Source organism: Hetaerina americana, unplaced genomic scaffold (genome assembly GCF_022747635.1).
Source record: "Hetaerina americana unplaced genomic scaffold, ioHetAmer1.1.p SCAF_18, whole genome shotgun sequence".
NCBI lineage: Eukaryota > Metazoa > Arthropoda > Insecta > Odonata > Calopterygidae > Hetaerina > Hetaerina americana.
Genome location: NW_027286741.1, coordinates 11039922 through 11061496, shown reverse-complemented (window position 1 = coordinate 11061496; position 21575 = coordinate 11039922). Strand labels below are relative to the sequence as shown.

The 21575-nt window shown below is 46.9% G+C and overlaps 1 protein-coding gene across 1 annotated transcript in view; it reads left to right on the top strand.

The window, feature by feature from the left end:
* Positions 1–19723, top strand: part of LOC139687214 (sericin-2-like) — a 376000-nt gene extending 356277 nt beyond the window's left edge. The window contains exon 4 of the mRNA XM_071584336.1: positions 19062–19723. Within this exon, the coding sequence (XP_071440437.1) occupies positions 19062–19139 (78 nt within the window). The 3' untranslated portion in view covers positions 19140–19723. The remainder of the gene's footprint in view (positions 1–19061) is intronic.
* Positions 19724–21575: the final 1852 nt, after the last annotated feature.

Sequence of the window (21575 nt, the reverse complement as noted above, 5' to 3'; positions counted from 1 at the left end):
GAACTAGCGCCATCAAGGACTATTTGTGCCTGACTGTAGTTTAGGACGCCTTTGTGGGGAAGTGCGTGTCACAATTCTTTCTAAATCAATGCCAGTGTTGTCGGTGACTTTTATATTTTTATTAATAATATTATACGCGCTATCCCCAGATGTTACTGACCCACTAAGTGACCTGCCCTTTATCCTAAAAAAGGCCTACAGTGGTCGAGTATCCTATCCGCCACCTTACTCGCCGCTTCCGCCGTGTAATGGACCCCAGATCGGTTAAGGGGAGTCCTGCAAGATCGGACGGTTGGTCTCAGGTCGACGAAGGAGGCTCCTATGTCCGAGCAGAATCTCGATAGTCTCTGGTTTATGCCTTCCACTCGGCTCCAAACCAGAGACCCGCGATCCTCCCTCGGAACGATGCTGCAGACCGTTAGTCCCAGCCGAACCCCCTCGACGCCCTGGACGCGCTTCACCTCGGAGCTCAGTTCCCTAAGGGAACGGAGGACCTCCTCGGATCCACGGTCCGTGACGTCGTTGGTGCCCACATGGGCCACGACCTGCAGCCTAGAGCACTTCGTGCCTTTGACCGCCGCCTCCATTGCCTTCGTCACCTGAGGGACTCCTCCGCCTGGTATACACCAGGCGGTCACCCGTTGATCGCCCTTTCCCTCAATGGAACCATTACACGACGGACATTCGAGCTACCTATTACTACAACTCCCTCCCTTCCCGTTCCCTGACGTCTTACCCTAGGCAGTGCCCTCGGAGTAGGGATACCCGCGAATTATACCCGCGACCTTTAATTTATGAATGAGTTTACCATGTGGGACCTTATCAAATGCCTTTTGAAAATCTAAGAAGATGGCATCCACTTGCCTACCTCTCTCACCCGATAAAAGTAAATCATGTGTAAATAATCCTAATTGGGTTTCGCAGGAGCGAGTTTTCCTGAATCCGTGTTGTTTGTCACTTAAAAAGTTAATATTGTCAAGGTGTCTCATTATTGAACTGACAATTATGTGCTCTAAGATTTTGCAACAGATAGAAGTGAGAGATATAGGTCTGTAATTACTGGGATCCTCCCTGTCACCACCTTTAAAAATAGGCGTTATTTGCGCGGTTTTCCAAATCTTAGGTACTTTGCACTCTGTGAGGGATTTGTTAAATATAAATTCAAGGTACGGGGCAATGTTTGGAGCTAAATGTTTTATCACCCTAGCTGGTATATTTTCGGGACCCGGGGATTTGTTGGGTTTAATCTCGTTAAGCAATTTTAGAATTCCTTGTTGGTCCACTGTTATTTTTTCCATGGGTGGAGTATGTATTGTTTCTTGGAGATATGCGGTGGCAACATCATTCGAGAAAACGCTTTGGAAGAATGAATTTAAGATGTTAGCTTTACCCTCACTGTCTGTATGAATTATATTGCTACAATCCCTTAAGCAAGCCACGGTTTGTTTACTCCCATTTACTTCCCTAACATATGACCAGAAAGCTTTGGGGTCAGTGTCCAAGTGCTCGCAAAGTACTTTGCGTTTAAAGTCCAGTAAAGCGCTACGTAATTGTGTTTTGGTTTCAATTTTGGAGGATCTATATGTGTCCCATAATTGTTTATTCTCAGGGGATGATGTGTTCACGCCTGCCCTCTTTACCCTAGAGTGTAGCATTCTCTGCTTTCGAAGGGCTTTTCTAACGTCTTTATTGTACCACCTGGGGTCGCGATTTGCTTTAACGTATTTTATAGGTATGAAATCTACGATTCCTTTTTGCATGATATTGACAAATTCTGTCCAAGTTTCTTCCACGTTGACATGACTTAAGCGGGTTTTGAACTCGGGTAGTGAAGAGTTTAATTGATTGGCAAAGGATTCAAAGTCTGCTTTATGGTAATTATAAATTTTTCTTTTTGGTTTAATGATCTTTTTAATTTCTATCTCCAAGTGGACATTAATTGCTTTATGGTCACTCAAGCCCTCATCAGTTGATACACTAATAATACGTTCAGGCGTGTTTGTTAGAAATAGATCCAATAAGTTCTTTCCACGGGTGGGCATGCGTACTGCTTGATGGAGGGAGTTTCTTTGAACCAATTTTATCATGGAATTGCAAGATTCGCGATCGCGGGTCCCAGATTTAACGATATTGTTGTCCCAATCTATACCAGGGAGATTAAAGTCGCCACCAATTATGTTTATGCTGTTATTATATTTACGTGTAAAATTGTAAATTTGATCGTTGAGGGTGTGAAGTGTTTTCAAATCTGAGTCTGGAGGTCTGTAGAAAGAGCATAAATTTATGTTGGGTTGATTGGTCCGTATTAAGGTGCACCAAACACTTTCTATGTTATTATTCTCAAATGAAACTTGCCTGCTTTCAAAATGACTTTTAACTGCCACGAAAACACCTCCTCCGGGTCTTGTATCTCTATCGTGTCGGTAAACTTTGAAATCTATTGGGAAAATTTCTTGGTCATTTATGTCATTGCACAGCCAACTCTCTGTGCCTATTACTATATCAGCGGAATGAGTTTGGATTATGTGTTCTAGATCCGCTGATTTGTTCTTGAGGCTTCTGCAATTTATAACAAGTATAGTTAAATTATTTTGATGTTGAATAACGTCCTTATTTGTGCCTGACTGTAATTTAGGACGCCTTTGTGGGGAAGTGCGTGTCACATGTCTTTCTAAATCAATGCCAGTTTTATCGGTGACTTTTATATTTTTGTTAATAATATTATACGCGCTATCCCCAGATGTTACTGACCCACTAAGTGACCTGCCCTCTATCCTAAAAAAGGCCTACAGTGGTCGAGTATCCTATCCGCTACCTTACTCGCCGCTTCCGCCGTGTAATGGACCCCAGATCGGTTAAGGGGAGTCCTGCAAGATCGGAGGGTTGGTCTCAGGTCGACGAAGGAGGCTCCTATGTCCGAGCAGAATCTCGATAGTCTCTGGTTTATGCCTTCCACTCGGCTCCAAACCAGAGACCCGCGATCCTCCCTCGGAACGATGCTGCAGACCGTTAGTCCCAGCCGAACCCCCTCGACGCCCTGGACGCGCTTCACCTCGGAGCTCAGTTCCCTAAGGGAACGGAGGACCTCCTCGGATCCACGGTCCGTGACGTCGTTGGTGCCCACATGGGCCACGACCTGCAGCCTAGAGCACTTCGTGCCTTTGACCGCCGCCTCCATTGCCTTCGTCACCTGAGGGACTCCTCCGCCTGGTATACACCAGGCGGTCACCCGTTGATCGGCGCCTACGCGGCGCGCCCTTTCCCTCAATGGAACCATTACACGACGGACATTCGAGCTACCTATTACTACAACTCCCTCCCTTCCCGTTCCCTGACGTCTTACCCTAGGCAGTGCCCTCGGAGTAGGGATAGGGGCTGCAGGTACGGTGGTGCTGTCATCCGACAGCACCTGGTACCTGTTGGAGACGGGGATGGTATCTGCCTCCGCAGAGTCCAATCCACGCCGCAGCGTTACCTTCCCCTTGCCCCGAGAGACGACCCTCCAATCGTCCGACCTACGGACGTGAGACACTCCCTCGTTGGGAGATGGGACACGGGGTAGGTCTCTAATCGCCCAGCCACGTGTTGCATTCGGACGAATCCGTGCACCCATATGGGCGTGGCGGGTTTTCGTATTCCCACCCCGAGCACCATCTCTCCCGAGGGGAGTCCTCCGGCCAGCGATCTCCGATCGAAGCTCCCGCACCATTCTCTCCAGCATGACAATACGGGCCCTTAAAGCCGCGCATTCGCCAGTGCCTTCGAGCATGGCAACAGGGGACCTAGATGAAGCCATCTTAAATAACAACCGAGTTCCCAACAAAAGCTAACTTGTATACGCTACGCTAAAATTTCTAAGAGGGGTTAGTTAAATTTACCTCAATCAATAAGTTACGCTTTGGAAGATAGTAAAGAAAGGAAAGAAAAAAGATGGTAAAGAAAATAAAGCACTCACCGATAACCAATTAGATTCGACGGACAAAAACCACCGCAAGCCACTACGAGTACCCACTAGGAATACCACCAAACTATTAAAAACTAATAACAAGCAACACAAAAACTAAATAAACTTAACTATTTCACAAAATTAAAGCTAACACTAAACTACACTTCACTAGGGAAGGTCAAACACAGAGGTACAGAAGTATCAGCAGGCACGCAGGTAGTCTCAGGTAGGGTCGAACCGGTTCTAGGGAGCGAGCTCGAGCACGTCTGTTCTCGGCAGAGGCCAGGCAGAGAATGATGAAATGGTGAATGATGAAATGGATTACTAAATGGTGTTCTAACTGGGGATTGACTCTAAATTATAATAAATGTTCAGTGGTAAATTTCTTTAAAAGATCAACGGGATTTGCTTACAAATTAGCTGGAGGTGACCTAGCAGTAGTTGATACGGTAAAATACCTAGGTGTCACATTCACAAAAGACTTAACTTGGGGGACTCACATACGTAAAGTCTGCGGTCAAGCATATAAAAAATTGGGATTCATTCGACGCGTTGTCGGAAAAAGTGACTCGAAGGTCAAGGAACGTTGTTACCACGCTCTTGTAAGGCCTCATTTAGAATACGCATGCAGCGTGTGGGACCCGAGTGAAAAAGGTCTCATTCGGGAAATTGAGAAGGTTCAACGCCGGGCAGCCCGTTTTGTAAAAAATTCCTACGATAAAACGCAAAGCGTTACCGAAATGCTCATGGATTTGGGGTGGGAATCATTAGAAGAGAGACGATTCAATGCAAGACTGAAATTATTAAATAAATTCAGATCCGCATGTTTCAGCACCGAGGTGTCGCAGATTATTCGTACTCCTACATACATTGGTCGCTCGGATCATGCATATAAAATTCGGGAAATAGATGCCAGGACTAGTCGACTCAAGGACTCCTTCTTCCCACGGACAATACGGGATAGCAACTGTAGGATTATAGATAGTAAAAATTCCACTTGCCACCCTCAGTGTCTAAAAAATAATTAGTTCTACTTAAATGCATGCTCCTCCACTAACCTTATGTGTTTTGTTATAATAACCAATTCTTTCCGCATGATATCATTCGTGTTCTGTTCATCTGTTTTTAAGTTTCCCTTTCAGTCCCTCTTCCCTCCCGGCGGGGGGAAATTCCTGCTACCTGGAACGTTGGGTCGAATTCCCTTCCTTTTACTGTCTCTTTGGGGGGTTGAGTGTTTTGTGGTGCATTTTCATGTGGTAGTGATGTTTCACATTCTTGCTTGTTGTGTCCTGGCTTGCGTGTTGTAGGATGGCTTTGGTGCTGTATCCTGGGGTGCAGTTTTTTGTTGTTTGGCGGTGTATGTGTTTGCATGAGTATTGGATGGAGGGAGTTTTGCATGAGTGTGTGCGCTGCTGGGGTGTAATTTTCCGTGTTGTTTTTTGCATGTGGTATTTTTCGTTTTTACGGTTGGTGACCTAACACCCCCCGCCACACGCCCTTGCGGCGGCTTGCGGGGTATTATGTAGATGTAGATGTACTCCCTTTCGTTCGTCTAACCTTTTTTCCCGAAGGAGAAGGCCGTCCGAGTGACTCCCAAATGCATTCGTCCGTTTACCATCTCTTTTGTCCTTCTTCCCTAACCCACCCAGTACCCTCACACTCTCTTCTTCGCCGTCATTGCTCCTTGCTCCCTCCGCTCCACACTTAATCTTTCGCACGCATTTCTTTTCGATCCCTTTTCTTCGATCCCCGATCCCTCCCTCTTCATCACATGCTCAGAATTGCATCCCCGGCGACGGCGCCAATTTCCCCATGATCACGAAGTTTTTCATTAAATCATTCTCATGCTTGAGGCTCAATCTTTACTGGAAGATAATATACTATTCTTCCCGTAGTGCTTTGCTTTTCGTTCAAATCATTCTTGCGGCGTTGAAAATTCACCCCCATTTCGAATTAATTGATTATCTCTGGTAAAATGTTTTCCAATAGTTAATTCTCAGGGTTGAGGTTTGAGGTGCTGGTTCAGAGGTCTCTTAGTGTGTGGCTTGATGCTTTATCATTGTGACTGTGCAGAATTATGTATGACTTAAAGAGGGTGAACTGCTTCGTGAAATCAATTTAAACGACTTAAAAGGAATTGGTTCGGTGTGAAAACTGGCAATTAGAATGGTTTTTTCAGAAAACATGGCCTACGGGTCATTGAAACGAAGAATTTTTAATGAATGCATCCATGGCGATCGATCCGTTTAGAAGGATAAACGAAATGTTATCGTCTGTGGAATTCAGTCAATCTTTCGTAATGACCTCAACTGTTTTGGAAAATATTCTTAATACTTAATGGACTTTGAATAGCCACGGGAAAAATATTTGTCGAGGGTTACATCCTTCTTTAAGTGAGATTTTACAATATGGTGATCTAGGCTGTATAGAAAGCCCTAATACGTTCGTTCGTCGCCCCTGTATGTATGAACGGGCGTTCCATGCATGCGCCAACGTGTGCGGGTGAGTGCGTGAATTCCCGCCATTCCAAGTGTTCAATCTTTGTCACCTCCTCCTCGTCCCTTTCATCTCAACTCGTCTTCTCTTCATCCTCCATTGTGCCCACGGCGTGCACCCCCCTCCACGAATCCCTCCCCACGCCCCTGCCCCCCCTCGCCCTGCGCTCTTCTTTACACACTTCGCATAACCCCGTGAGCACTCGGTTTTCTCCCGCCCTCCCTCCTTCCCCTTTCCCCTCCCTAATCCTTCCCTCCCGTATCCTCATCAGCAACCCTTTTGCCACCCCTCCTCTCACTCCTTCCCCTACCCCATCTTCCCCTTCTTCCCCTTCCCTCGAAGTCTGCCTTTAGAAAAGGTCCTTTTGTCACCACTGGTTTTCGCCTAATGAGGCAACCCTGCGACCAATAGAATGAAATAATTTTTTTCCCTCAGAGGGAGGGCGGTGAAGTGTTAAAGGGAGTGTTGGTGGGGTGGGTAGGATGCGGGGAGGGTGTGGGATATATATCAGGGAGAGTGGGCGAGAGGGTGTGAGTGAGGTTTTTCGTGTTTTATGTCATTTTTTTCCCTCTCTACTCGTCCTTCCTCCTCCACTCCTCTCGATCCTCCATCTCGTTGGCGGGCGGGAGTCGAGGGGAAATGGAGCTTCTGGTTTGGTGCTCTGCTCTAGGAGTGGCGGGGAGGGGAGAGGCGTTGGCTGGGAGGGTGGGCGGAGGGGAGGGTGTTGAGGGGGGGGGGCAGCATGTGGAGGGAGATTATGAAGTCGGCCGCGTCGGGGGATCCGGATTGGCATGGCGTGAGGCTGGCTTCATTTTCCCCCCTACATTTTTTACCTGGGCATTCGCATTAAAAAAAGAAAAGGATGACGCTAGATTTTCTTTCCGGGAGAGAATGTGATGGAATGTGCTCGCATATTTAGGCGTTAGAATGGTGGTTATGAAGGCGCACTAGTTTTCACTCAAAACCTTGGGTCTCGTTACTTTTTCCGATCCTCTTTTTATTTCGAAACCGTATCGCGCTTAAAATTCCTTATTCAACTTATTCGTAATCCACTGTCGTTATGTAGTTAGTGTGGTATCCCAAGATACCAACGACGCCACGGTGTCATGGGCGCTGTTGGATTGGGAGTAAATGGAGCAATTGTTCCTGCCAACTCATGCCCCTGATGGTCGGCACTAGCAAAGTATTTCATTATCTGGGACAGTTAAAAATTACTATTTATTATGAATGGGGGAAATGTAGTATTACTCATTGTCGTAGGCATGTTTACATTCTGCGGTTCGCTAAATTTTGGAGATGAGGGAATATGCTATTTGAGGATAGGCATTATGCAAAGCATAGGTGTTCAACTACGTGAAGTGAGCTTCTGGGCAACGAAGCAGATTGAAAGCTTTCACGTGGGTGTTTATGTCGTTTTTTATAAATGTGAAAATCTTATTTTTTCGTACCTTCATGCTGTTAAAAGAAATGTTGAGATTTGGTAAAGTGGTTATTACAAATTGAGGTAACCACGTAAAGATGTGTTAGGTTCTGTCACTTTTAAGATTTATCCATGTATTGAATTCTCACATACAGGTACAGAAAAAATCAGTACACTTATTTTCCGGACGAACCCTGTATATTGTATGTGAGAAGTTAGATAATAGCATGTCTTTCTTCGTGAAACTATATTACCCGTGTACCGCTAAGAAACTGGGTGGAATGAGAAGGACACAACAAGCAAGAAATTGAAACACCACATGAAAATGCACCACGAAACACTCTACCCCCAAAGAGTCTCTAAATGGCAGGGAATGCGACCCAACGTTGCAGGTAGCAGGAATTTGCCCCCGCGGGGAGGGACGAGGGATTGAAAGGGAAACTTAAAAACAGATGAACAGAACATGAATGAGGTCATTCGGAAAGAATGGGTTATTATAGCAAAACACATAAGGTTAGTGGAAGAGCATGCATTTAAATGCAACTAATTATTTTTTAGACGCTGAGGGTGGCAAGTGGAATTTTTGCTATCTATAACCCTGCAGTTGCTATCCCGTATTGTCCGTGGGAAGAAGGAGTCCTTCAGTCGGCTAGTTCTGGCATCTATTTCCCGAATTTTATATGCATGATCCAAGCGACTAATGTATGTAGGAGTTCGAATAATTTGCGAGACCTCGGTGCTGAAACATGCGGATCTAAATTTATTTAATAATTTCAATCTTGCATTGAATCGTCTCTCAGCCAATGATTCCCACCCCAAATCCATGAGCATTTCGGTGACGCTTTGCGTTTTATCGTAGGAATTTTTTACAAAACGGGCTGCCCGGCGTTGAACCTTCTCAATTTCCCGAATGAGACCTTTTTCACTCGGATCCCACACGCTGCATGCGTATTCTAAATGAGGCCTTACAAGAGCGTGGTAACAACGTTCCTTGACCTTCGAGTCACTTTTTCCGACAATGCGTCTAATGAATCCCAATTTTTTATATGCTTGACCACAGACTTTACGTATGTGAGTCCCCCAAGTTAAGTCTTTTGTGAATGTGACACCTAGGTATTTTACCGTATCAACTACTGCTAGGTCACCTCCAGCTAATTTGTAAGCACATCCCGTTGATCTTTTAAAGAAATGTACCACTGAACATTTATTATAATTTAGAGTCAATCCCCAGTTAGAACACCATTTAGTAATGCTATCTAAATCCTGCTCTAGAATAAAACGATCCTCATCCCCAGATATCTCCCGATAGATCACCGTGTCATCCGCGAACATCCTAATTTTACTTTTCACTTCGCGGTTTAAATCGTTAACAAAAATCAAGAAAAGCAACGGCCCGATCACACTTCCCTGAGGTACCCCCGACGTGACTCGAACGCTGTCGGAACTAGCGCCATCAAGGACTACCCTCTGTTCCCGCTCTGAAAGATAATCTTTAACCCAGCTTATGGCGCCCTTGTTTATACCCGCGACCTTTAATTTATGAATGAGTTTACCATGTGGGACCTTATCAAATGCCTTTTGAAAATCTAAGAAGATGGCATCCACTTGCCTACCTCTCTCACCAGATAAAAGTAAATCATGTGTAAATAATCCTAATTGGGTTTCGCAGGAGCGGGTTTTCCTGAATCCGTGTTGATTGTCACTTAAAATGTTAATATTGTCTAGGTGTCTCATTATTGAACTGACAATTATGTGCTCTAAGATTTTGCAGCAGATAGAAGTGAGAGATATAGGTCTGTAATTACTGGGATCCTCCCTGTCACCACTTTTAAAAATAGGCGTTATTTGCGCGGTTTTCCAAATCTTAGGTACTTTGCACTCTGTGAGGGATTTGTTAAATATAAATTCAAGGTACGGGGCAATGTTTGGAGCTAAATGTTTTATCACCCTAGCTGGTATATTTTCGGGACCCGGGGATTTGTTGGGTTTAATCTCGTTAAGCAATTTTAGAATTCCTTGTTGGTCCACTGTTATTTTTTCCATGGGTGGAGTATGTATTGTTTCTTGGAGATATGCGGTGGCAACATCATTCGAGAAAACGCTTTGGAAGAATGAATTTAAGATGTTAGCTTTACCCTCACTGTCTGTATGAATTATATTGCTACAATCCCTTAAGCAAGCCACGGTTTGTTTACTCCCATTTACTTCCCTAACATATGACCAGAAAGCTTTGGGGTCAGTGTCCAAGTGCTCGCAAAGTACTTTGCGTTTAAAGTCCAGTAAAGCGCTACGTAATTGTGTTTTGGTTTCAATTTTGGAGGATCTATATGTGTCCCATAATTGTTTATTCTCAGGGGATGATGTGTTCACGCCTGCCCTCTTTACCCTAGAGTGTAGCATTCTCTGCTTTCGAAGGGCTTTTCTAACGTCTTTATTGTACCACCTGGGGTCGCGATTTGCTTTAACGTATTTTATAGGTATGAAATCTACGATTCCTTTTTGCATGATATTGACAAATTCTGTCCAAGTTTCTTCCACGTTGACATGACTTAAGCGGGTTTTGAACTCGGGTAGTGAAGAGTTTAATTGATTGGCAAAGGATTCAAAGTCTGCTTTATGGTAATTATAAATTTTTCTTTTTGGTTTAATGATCTTTTTAATTTCTATGTCCAAGTGGACATTAATTGCTTTATGGTCACTCAAGCCCTCATCAGTTGATACACTAATAATACGTTCAGGCGTGTTTGTTAGAAATAGATCCAATAAGTTCTTTCCACGGGTGGGCATGCGTACTGCTTGATGGAGGGAGTTTCTTTGAACCAATTTTATCATGGAATTGCAAGATTCGCGATCGCGGGTCCCAGATTTAACGATATTGTTGTCCCAATCTATACCAGGGAGATTAAAGTCGCCACCAATTATGTTTATGCTGTTATTATATTTACGTGTAAAATTGTAAATTTGATCGTTGAGGGTGTGAAGTGTTTTCAAATCTGAGTCTGGAGGTCTGTAGAAAGAGCATAAATTTATGTTGGGTTGATTGGTCCGTATTAAGGTGCACCAAACACTTTCTATGTTATTATTCTCAAATGAAACTTGCCTGCTTTCAAAATGACTTTTAACTGCCACGAAAACATGTAAACACGATGGAATTGCAAGATTCGCGATCATTACATCTACCGCGATCGCGATCATTACATCTACATCTACATAATACTCCGTAAGCTGCCGCAAGGGCGTGTGGCGGGGGGTGTTAGGTAAACCGTAAAAAGGAACAATACCACATGCAAAACAACATGATGGAAAATTACACCCACAGCAGCGCACACACTCATGCAAAAATCCCTTCATCCAACACTCATGCAATCACATATACCGCAAAACAACAAAAAACTGCACCCCAGGATGCAGCACGAAAGCCATCCAACAACACGCAAGCCAGGACACAACAAGCAAGAATATGAAACACCACTACCTCCTGAACATGCACCACAAAACACTCTACCCCCCGAGGAGACTGTAAAAGGCAGGGAAACTGGTGCTGAAACATGCGGATCTGAATTTATTTAATAAATTCAATCTTACAATGAATCGTCGCTCTTCTAATGATTCCCACCCCAACTCCATGATCATTTCGGTGACGCTTAAATTAGCCGCCATGAAGGGCCGTTACATGACCGCCATTTTTCTATCGAGTGATTGCAGGTTGCCCAACATCACCTCAAGGGAAACTGGAGCATTTTCGAAGATGCATTCATGGTTGTATATCTTGTGTACGTTGCCTATGCTAAAAAATGTAGACTTAAAGACTGATTTTTAATAAATATTGGTATGTCAATTGATAGAAATTTATCATCTGGATGTATGAGCTGAAAACTTAATTCGACAAAAAAATGAAATGTAGAACCGCATTTTGCGTGGAAATATTTGCGAGTTGCCGCCATTACGACGACGCCAATGCCATCTCGCAAGAAACGGCTGGGCGTGGAAATGCTGAGCGTGAGATTTTTATTTTCTTCGGAGAGGGGGTAGAAGAGGCGGAAGATGTCGGGAGGGGGCTGGAGAGGGAGGCGGTGGCCGGCGTTCTGCTCGTGGAAATGCAAAGGGGTGGGAATTCCGCGGGGGCTCCCCCACCCCCGGCCGACACCCATCCCTGCACCCCCAACCCCTGGCTCGCCCTCGTCATTTCTCACCCCTCAGTGCCAGGGGTGGCGTAGTCACTCGCACCCCGCTACGTGCGCCTGCGTTGCATGCTTCCCTCGATCGCAGATTCCCACTCCCGCCCCTGTCTCTCCCTCCCCAACCCCTTTCCTCCCCCATCGGTCAATTCGCGCTCGGCGCCCTTCGACAGATCCACTCCCTCGCACCCCCAAGTACCCCCGTACCCCGTTTTGCGGCGGGAGGAGCCGCCGGTGGCTGGAGGAGCAATTCCATTGCCCGGGCGTGCTTTTGGGAGAGGTTTCTTTAGGGCTCCGAACTTCATGTAGCCCATTAATTACGCCATACACTTATTTCATTTAGTTTCCCCTCTCCACGAAAACGTGAGGCTTCATAATTAGCGTGAGTTATCGCATCCGTAACCTATTTTCTGGTCAGATATCCCGCCCTCAGGTTCACGGTTTCTCTGCCGTACAATTAACTTCGCGAAAGGAATTTCGCAGTTAGTTAAGCGAGTGATATGCTTGCAATAATGAGGCAATTGTGCTCCTCGAACGATCGAATGAATTGTTATAAAACATCACTGGGTCCGTATTTAGTGAAGGCGATCAATAAGGCTGGCTAAAATCTCCCGGTGGCTCGCGCCCCAGTCGCGAACCCAATCGTCTTGGTGGTCCCGTCTTCGCCTGTTGTCTTGCACTGCGGTCCTTATCGTTTGAATGTTTACTTCTGAAGATATAAATGGATATTCCTCAGGTGATGTTGAAGGACATAAGTCGTGAGAATTAAAAGGATGGACGTCGTCATTCTAAAGCGACCACTTCTGGGTTTTTCATTTGTCACCCTCTGCCTTTTCCCCCCCGCATGCAGCGGGGCAGCGGCGTCGAAACGCAAGAAGGCTCCGCCGTCGTGCAGAGCTCCCTCTTCACTCCCCGTACTGCACTCCTTTCCTCCCCCCAATCCCTCCTCTCTCCTCCTGTCCCCCACCTCACCTCCCCGCCTCCCCCTTTCGATCTACCCTCGCGAGTAGTCATGGAGACGTGAAGAGTGCGTCGGCCGTGTGGGGGGAGGGTGTAACCTGAAGGGGGAGGGGGGCGTGGGTGACAGGCCACAAGGCCCACTCTGTTGCATTGTTCACCGTTCTATCGATTTCGAGAGCGGTGGAAGGTTTCGATTGCCGAAGCGTGTTCCTTCCTGACCCCGCCGCCACAGATGCCACTCCATCTCCTTTCCCCCCCCTCCCTCCCCGACCGAAGGCGGAAGGAAGAAGCGGTAATGGTCCGAATTCCTGCCTTCGACCCTTCCCCCTCCCTATGCCCCCTCTTGCACGATCACGCGAATGCCCAGAGAAGGGAAACGTGGAAGTGAGCGACTTTTTAGTCTGAAAAGGAGTATTGCTAAGAGTTTTCAGTTCCTCGAAACTCTCATTTGCTTAATTTAGCCAATATTCGTGTAAGTCTATTTTTTTATTTATATGCCCCGCGAGCCACCGCTAGGGTGTGTGGCAGGACAATGTTATTATGGTCCCATATCTTTCGTAGAAAAAAATGACATCTGAAATTTATCTGATCTACACTTAATCTCTGTAATTGTTTTAATATGATCTCTCCTACCGTAGTACGATGGGTGTTAAAATACATGTTCAACATGACCGCCGAAAGAGACGCCCTTCCAGTTTATGCCAGAGCTTCAATCTGTAATTTAACCTTCGCTCCGTGAGTGATTCCCAGCATAGCTGCTGTAATATTTTGAATACACTACTAAGTTTATCATAACAATGTTTTACAAATCTAGCTCCCCTACGCTGCACGCGATCACATTCTGCTATCAATTCAACTTTTTGAGGATCCTATATACTTGCAGCGTATTTTAAATGAGGCCTAACCAGCGACAAATAACGTCTCTTTAACCTCTTCATCACCTTTACCTTGTGCTCTTCTAATAAATCCTATTTTTTTTTAGCTTCTCCACCTATTTCTCGTATGAGTTTCAGCCAGGAGAGATCGTGTGTGAGGGTAACGCCTAGGTATTTAATTGAGTCTACACATTCCATTTCAGTGTTCCCAATGCAGTAGGCGTTCGGGAGGGAATTGCTCATTTATTATGTTTCCATGCGAATTAACCTCACTCATATTTTTAGTTTCACGGAGTCGGATCAATTAGTTTGACCCAAAATTCGGCTTCAATAATAACGGCTGTTCACTATTATTGTGGGAGGATACTGGCGGCATCACATGTGTCGCGTCAACGCTGAATGCTCTTTGTCGACTAAAGAATAGTCGTATTTCAATGGAAACATTTTTAACGTCGGGGCGAAGTTGCTAGGTCGCGTGTAGGCCATTTTCTCGTCATCACTTCGCAACATTCCCTGTCCTCGTGAACATATTGAGTATGGCATGAGAAAAGTGGTGTTGGAGGGCGGGCCGTTGAGAAAATGCAGTCTTCAGGAATGATTTGTGTGACGATTAGGGAAATGAGTCTTGTTTTAGCCGCGCGGAAAGTGTGTTGGGTTCCGTTAGCTTGCTCGCTCTCCTTGCCTTTTCACAATCGCCGGAGGATGGTTTAGAAAGCGTCGCCATTTGTCGATGGTACACGTTTACATCAACGGTGCGCTGGCGCAAACAGAAAATAGAAAGAATCCATTGAATTACAATTGCCATATCGGTGCCTGAATAAATTAAACCTGAAAGCCAGTCACTTCCTTCGTTTGAAAATCGCAGGCGCTGCCAAAGGCTTTTGTGGAGTATATACGTAAATATTTTATGCATGCGTACCTTAAAAGAGTATGTTATTGCATTTAATTTCGCTCTCGGTAGTTGGTTCAACACCTCTCGTAAAGACGATATCTCATAACACCTCGGATATTATATCCATGTTCGATAGGTGGAGTGGAGTTAGCTTAATTATAACCTTAACACCCTGATAATTGTACTAATAAATTAATTTGGGCTGCGACGATGGTCAAAACGGCAAGACCTCATATTCAAATGGAAAGTGAAATGGTTGTTGAAACGCATAGCATACTACAGGTACGAGGATGAATAATGTTAATTCCTCCAATTAGATTAAAGGGAAGAAAGGCTTCACCCCGCCTCGTCTTCAAAAGTCAATTGCTTCTCATAACTTCACGGAAGGTTTTCAGGGCCGCCGTGGAGAAAATTATTGTTTCAGTTCCTAGTTTTCACGACCTTATTTTGCCTCTTAGCTCCCGCGGATGCATTGAACGGGCGAAATAATGCATCGAAGTTTTACTTTCCCGCTAAAGAGTACGCTCCAAGGTGACTCGCGCGCATGTATTCCGAAGATGTGGCAGAGGGAACGCGGGGAAGAGTTGACCTTTGTCTCAACGCCGAAAACACCGGGGGGGGGGGGGATGGCGCGTGAGAGGACGCGACTCGTCAATATGCTGGTTGCCGGCATTCTCTCTCCCGATGGCCTCCGCGTTACAAAACTACTCGTGAAAGAGCGAAACATTTCGAGGCGTGCAGATGGATCGCGCGAGAGGAAATCGATTGGCGATTTCCATTCCAACCCACCACACCCCCGACTATCTCCCTCCCCCACAGACGCCCGTACCATTTCTGCATTCTCGGCGAGCTGCGCCCGGCGTCTTCTTTTTTTCGCGAAAGCCGGCTCGTGTGCATCCCCACGTTCGCACTCATAAATATCGCCTCTCCATCAACTCGACGTGCGACGGGAGCCTCTCTTCTGCCCCCGGAGGAGCTCGTCCCCCTTCCCGCGGAGAGTCGTCCCACTCGGACAGACGACGAGATACGGCGGCCACGGGTTTTCGGGACTCTGGAGGAAAGATCTCCGAGATTCTCTGGACCTAGGGCAAGAGTGGGGGGAGTGGGCCGTCGCCTGGCTGCGACGGAGGGGGCGGGAGACCGGCGAAGGTGCGAGGCCTAGTCTTGGAGCGTGCCGCTGCTTTCCTCTCCCACGCCCGATCCTGGGAGCTCCCCTTTAAGTCGAGTGCGCGCCACACAGTAAATCAATGATCCCCTCTGCCGTGTAAGCGGCGCATTGTAGCTCACCCGTCTCCCCTCCCTGCCCCCTCCGCGTCCCGTGCGCAGCTCCCCTCCTCCAGTCGCCGACAGCCCCCTCTCCCACCATCCCCCACCTCTCCCGCATTCACTCTCCCTCTCACTCGCCCCACCCCGCCCCCGTGCCTCGCAGCACATTTCCGCCTAGTCTAGGTGCGCCTCCGCCCTCTCCACCCCCCACTCCGCCTTCAAGAACCACACACACTCCGTTCTGCCCGCCCCTCCTTTCCTTCCACCATTTTGCCGTCACTTTTTCTCCCGCGGAGTTAGGGTGCGTTTGTTACACCCCCTCCCCTGCCGTACACTCCTCTCCCTCTCTACCCCCATCCCGCCTCCATCGCCGCCGTCTCCCCCTCTGCTACCCTACCCTCACCCAAGTCGAAGTCACATGTACAAGGCTTCAGAGCGGGCAAGAGAGGGGGGGCTGGAGTGGTCGGGTTTTTGAATGGTCTCTGGCTGCCCTCCCTCCCCTCTGTCGCTGCCGGCGGAGAGAGTGCAAGAGTGTTAGCTGGGGAGGGGGGTTGAGGGGGTCCATGGGGGCGCGGACGCCTAGAGAAGGCCATTCATTCATGGGGTGGGTTTTCGAAGCGGGGTGGAGGTCTCCTCTTCCGATCCCGCATGTGGACGCGGCGGCGTGCGTGGACGGCGCCCTAGTATGCGTGTGGCGTGGAGTGCTTGCGGTAGGGTGCGCAGACGGTGGGGATGGGATGGGAGGGGGGGCTCTATATCGCACGCACGCGGCGTGGCATGTGAGAATGCCGAGGAAGGGAGGAGGCTGAAGGTTGGCATGGGGTGGGGGAGGGAGGGAAAAGAGTTATTGACGTGCGGAGTCTGCCAGGGTTGGAGGTGGTGGGGGGGGGGTTGCCCTGAGGTTACAGTGGTTGAGGAGTGTTGCTGGTGTCGAACGGGGGGGGGGATCCCGCTGTGCCCACGAGGTGCCCCGCTCGCTTCGGGTGCCTTCCTTCGCGCGAGACCGGGGGCCGGTGGAGTGAAGAGCACCATCCGACCGAACATGCTAGATGACCTTTTGTGTTTCGGTGTGCCCCAAATAGGTTGTCGTTCCATAACATAATATTTTAAGGGTCGACCCTTGTGGCTTGGTTATCATGTAAAACTACTCAAACAGCGGTGCTGAGGCAAGAGTGACAGACGTGGATGATGGGAGAGAATAATGAGGGGATAATGCGAAGCACTTTTTTCGCGTAAAATCTTAGTGAAAAATTACGGATATGGGTTCGTTTTGACAAGAGGTGATATGAATTTGTGCTATACCTATCTACATCTTATTATCTGGATGAGGTGTTAGAAATTAGTTTTAAATTAGTTTTAACATGCGTTTGAGAGAAATAAATGGCTTCAACTTTAGTGGACATGAAACTCATTGTGAATCGAGACGTTCGCACTACGCCGTAAAATATTAGTTAATGTGATTGTTAAGTTCATTGTTTATTTCTCTTGAGTCATAAGATATCATCCGTGTGATATAATTAGCCCATTTCAGGAAATTCTCAGGTGCCAAAGAATACTTGAAAAATATTTGCTACCGAAGATAAAGTAAAATTTGTTGGTCTAGATTAGAACGTGAAAACAGTAATCTCGTTGCCCCGTACCCTTCTCACTATCAGCTGATGCTCCTGGGTATGAGTTTTCGATGTGCTGTCAAAAGATCATTGGATGTTCCTTACCCAGTCCCAGGTTTTTGCTATCTTTTGTGCGATGGAATTGCAACAATACTGCAGAGCCGAGATATGGCGTGGAATCGTGAGGTTAGGGCTGAATGGAATTTCTGTTAACTTATATACGTGTATAATATGTTTGATTTCCCGCCGTAATTGGGAAAACTGGTGGAATTCTCTCATCCTCAATTGCGTGCCGAATTATAGTCGTTAAATATCATCCCACGTTTCGAATCGCAAGCGAGTCGTCGGCATTCACCATCCGTCCACCACCGAGGAGGCGATGTGATATTTCTCGTGAGGACACCCAGGTTCACCTTCTGCTTGTAGTCCGCGCGCTCTGCATTCGAAGGGATTCGTGAACTATAAACTAAGGCCATTACCATATTTATGTTCCCGTTGAGTCGCTTGCACACGGTCGTTTCTCGTAATTCCTCTCGAGGCAGTTACTGCGGATGTGTGCGAGAGAGGGTGGCGGAGTGTGACGGGGCGCGGGAGGGTAGCGACGCGGAGGGCGTCCGGGGAAAGAGGCCCCTCACCAGGAGGACCCTGGGGCCCTTGGAAAGTGAGCGCGGCTGGCCGCAGCGGGATCTCATTTCTCCCTCCTCTCGCCTGCCCTGCACTTCTCCTCTCCCCTTCCCACCCCTCGCATCCCTTTTTCGAGTTGATTCGCATTTCCTGCTCTCGGTGACCTTCAACGAATTTGAATGTCAAGTATCGTTCAAGGCATAATCGACCCAAGGTTAAGCCCATAACAATTTCGATAGAGTGATACTTAGTTGTAATCTGTCTGGTATTCCTCTTTGCCTACACTTTTACCCGCAAAATTAATGGGGAGTTGGTACCAGACCCGTCCTTCGACCACGAAGCGCCTTGCAAGGTGCGTCCTGCATGTAGTCCTATATTCAGTTGTCCATCTCATTTTTTAGGGGAGTATTATTATAATTTTTGGGTTGGTAGTCCAAAGACATTTGCTGCTGGTTTTAGTTTGTGAATTGGGTTTAATTACACGCGAGCCCCCTCTCTGTGAAGTTGTGTGTGGTTTTGTATTTTAACTTCATTATCATTGCGTAAAGGCTCCGTGGTGACTATTTGAGTGTTAATGGAATTTGAATACTCTGTGATTGCTGATATTCAATCTTTTTGTTGACCATTTGATGTTACAGTTCGTTTTAGTGCATTTCTTGCCATGCCGGTGTTACTTTGGTGTCCAAGTGCACGCTCAATTCATCGTCCCAATCATGCCAAGTTCCGTTGATTTTATGACTGCTTTACTCTCGATTCACGGTTCTTAATCCACCGCTTTCTCACTTGTCTTGCAGCTGAAGGCGAGGGCTGTGACCGCCTGGCGACACAGCGGCGACCACGGCGGCGGGGAGCTGTCCGTGTTCTGCTGGTGAAGTCCCCTCCCACCGCGGCCCCGACTCTCTTCATCTCAACTGCTGACTGTCGACCACCGCCAACCACCCGCACCGAAGCTGACCCCAGTCGTCCATCGGGTGGATTCGGATGATGAAGCGGCTCTAGGAAATGTATAATTGATGATCTTTTTGCGCGAAGATGACGACGAAGAGGGAGGGAAAAATTAGGAAGGAGAGGACTGGCGTGGGCGGTATCCTTATTGTAACTAAGAAGTGGAGAGCCGAAAGGAATGCTGGGAGCCCTGCGCCGCGCCGCCATCTTATTACGGAATTCACACGACTGCCTCTCGCCTCGACCCCTATCCCTCCCACCCCCCAGCACCGACGATCTTCATTTCTCTCCCAGACCCCTGGAAAGTTTCAGTTGTTCTGTATCCCCTCTCCGCTGCCGCTCTCCATCCACACCCGAGGCCGGCGGCGCGGACCCTTTATTTTCTTCCGCCTCCTTCCTACTCCTTGCTGTGCATTGTGTTTTGGTTTGGCGAAAAATCAACACTGCTGCCACCCCCCTCCACGATGTGGGTTTTATTTTAACGCTTCATCGGAATGCATCGAAAAGTCGTTTTAATCCTTCGATCGTGGTAAAGGGGCCGCGGAAGGAAGGCAAGCCAAGTATCGTACGGGTTATGTGTACCGAATGGCCCGTAGAGGACTTATAAACCCATTCCTTTTCGTTCTCATTGTGTTACACTTTTGTTGAGGTCCTCCTCCCTCTATCATTCCTCTCCTCCCCCCCCCCCTCCGACTCTAGGAAGTCGGGAACGAAGCGCCTCTTGCGACCCAGTCGTTGAGGTCGCGCCCCTCTTTCCTAGCCTAAAGGGAGAGAAGAAAGAAACGACTGGTTGGTTCCATCCCCTAAAACGACCAATCACCTCTCCAACAACGTCGGTTGCTTCATATTCGGGATATCCAGAGAGACGAGAAGAGAGCTTCGAGGATTGGAGAGACCGGAGTGAAAATGTTTTGCGGGCATTTGAGTGACTTCCTAGAACAAGAAACCTTCGAATTCGGACGATCGCATGGAAAGTGGCATGCCTTCGACGGCGCCCGTGCACCCGCGCCGGGGCACGCGCTTTGTTTAGGCTCTTTTGGTTGGTCTCCCTTCTTTCTAGGTCAAATGGGGCAACTCTAGATGTATCGGGATCATTTTGACTCGGCCACTTCACTTGCCTCCATTCCTTCCCAGCTATCCCTCCTCATCGTGATCACATCTCCTGCGCTGTTTCTTCCGAGGATAATTGGGGAGTAAAAGAGAAAGAGAGAAAGATGATGAACGGGGAATTTTATGATAAGGTTTTGCACCTGGTGTAATTAGCACGCGGTTTCGCTTTGTTTTCCGAATGATTTTTGGAGTCCCAGCACCAGCGGGATTACTTTCCTGGGGTGTGGTCTCCCTGTGCAGGATAAAATGAAATCAATATATTTTTGGCTCATATATATATATATACACACACACACACACACACACACACACACACACACACACACACACACACACACATACATGCACACATATGCATACATTCTTGTCAAGCACTTCCGAGGGTGCACTTGATATTCGGGATTTCCAATGATATTTTCACGTGAGAAAGCAAAAGGTATACCTTTTTGAAATTACATTTTTCCATTTGTTTCGGTGCATTTTGATTATGTAATGGACCTAAATCCTGACTTGAATTTTTACATGAAGAGTAATATCCTTACTCAAATGTTACCTTTTGGTTTCTTGTATTTTCCGAATGTAAATTAAGCCTGGTATGAACCGCGAGTTGTTGAATAATCGCTGTGGAAATTTCGGATAATTTAAAATACCTTATCAAACAAAAAATGTACCGAATTATGGCAAGAGTTTGCCAGATGTATGGTATGAAAGTATTTGAATGCATGCTTATTAAGCATGATCTAAAAAGACGGACTGCTAAGTTTACGGCGTGGTCATTTCTCTACGTAAACAGTTTGAGATTCATTTCGTTGATGGAGAAAGTTAACAGTTTAAATAGCCTTAGCCGTGACAGTTCCTAACTCTCTCTCTCTCTTTTAACCCCTGCCAATGTGATTTCCTAAATTCTCTCCGATGGATTCTTTCTGTTCGCCTGTTGAAATGTTTTAGCTACCCCAATGGATTGCGAAGAATGGTAAAAGATATGACATTTCGATTGCGATTACAACACGATAGGATTTTAAAACATCTCTAGTTGTTTTCTCCATGTCAGACTACTTTTTTGATATATGTTGATTAGTTTAGGATTTGCCAGCATCGACACGAGCTGTTAACTTCCAACCCACCCTCCTACTATCCCACCTGCGTGGAACGACGGGAAGGAAACGTTGGTGCTTCTAACACCCTTGCATCCCAATACAAATATGGTGGGGGCGTATTTGTCAGTAAAAAACAATCGCATGTAAGCTGTAAGT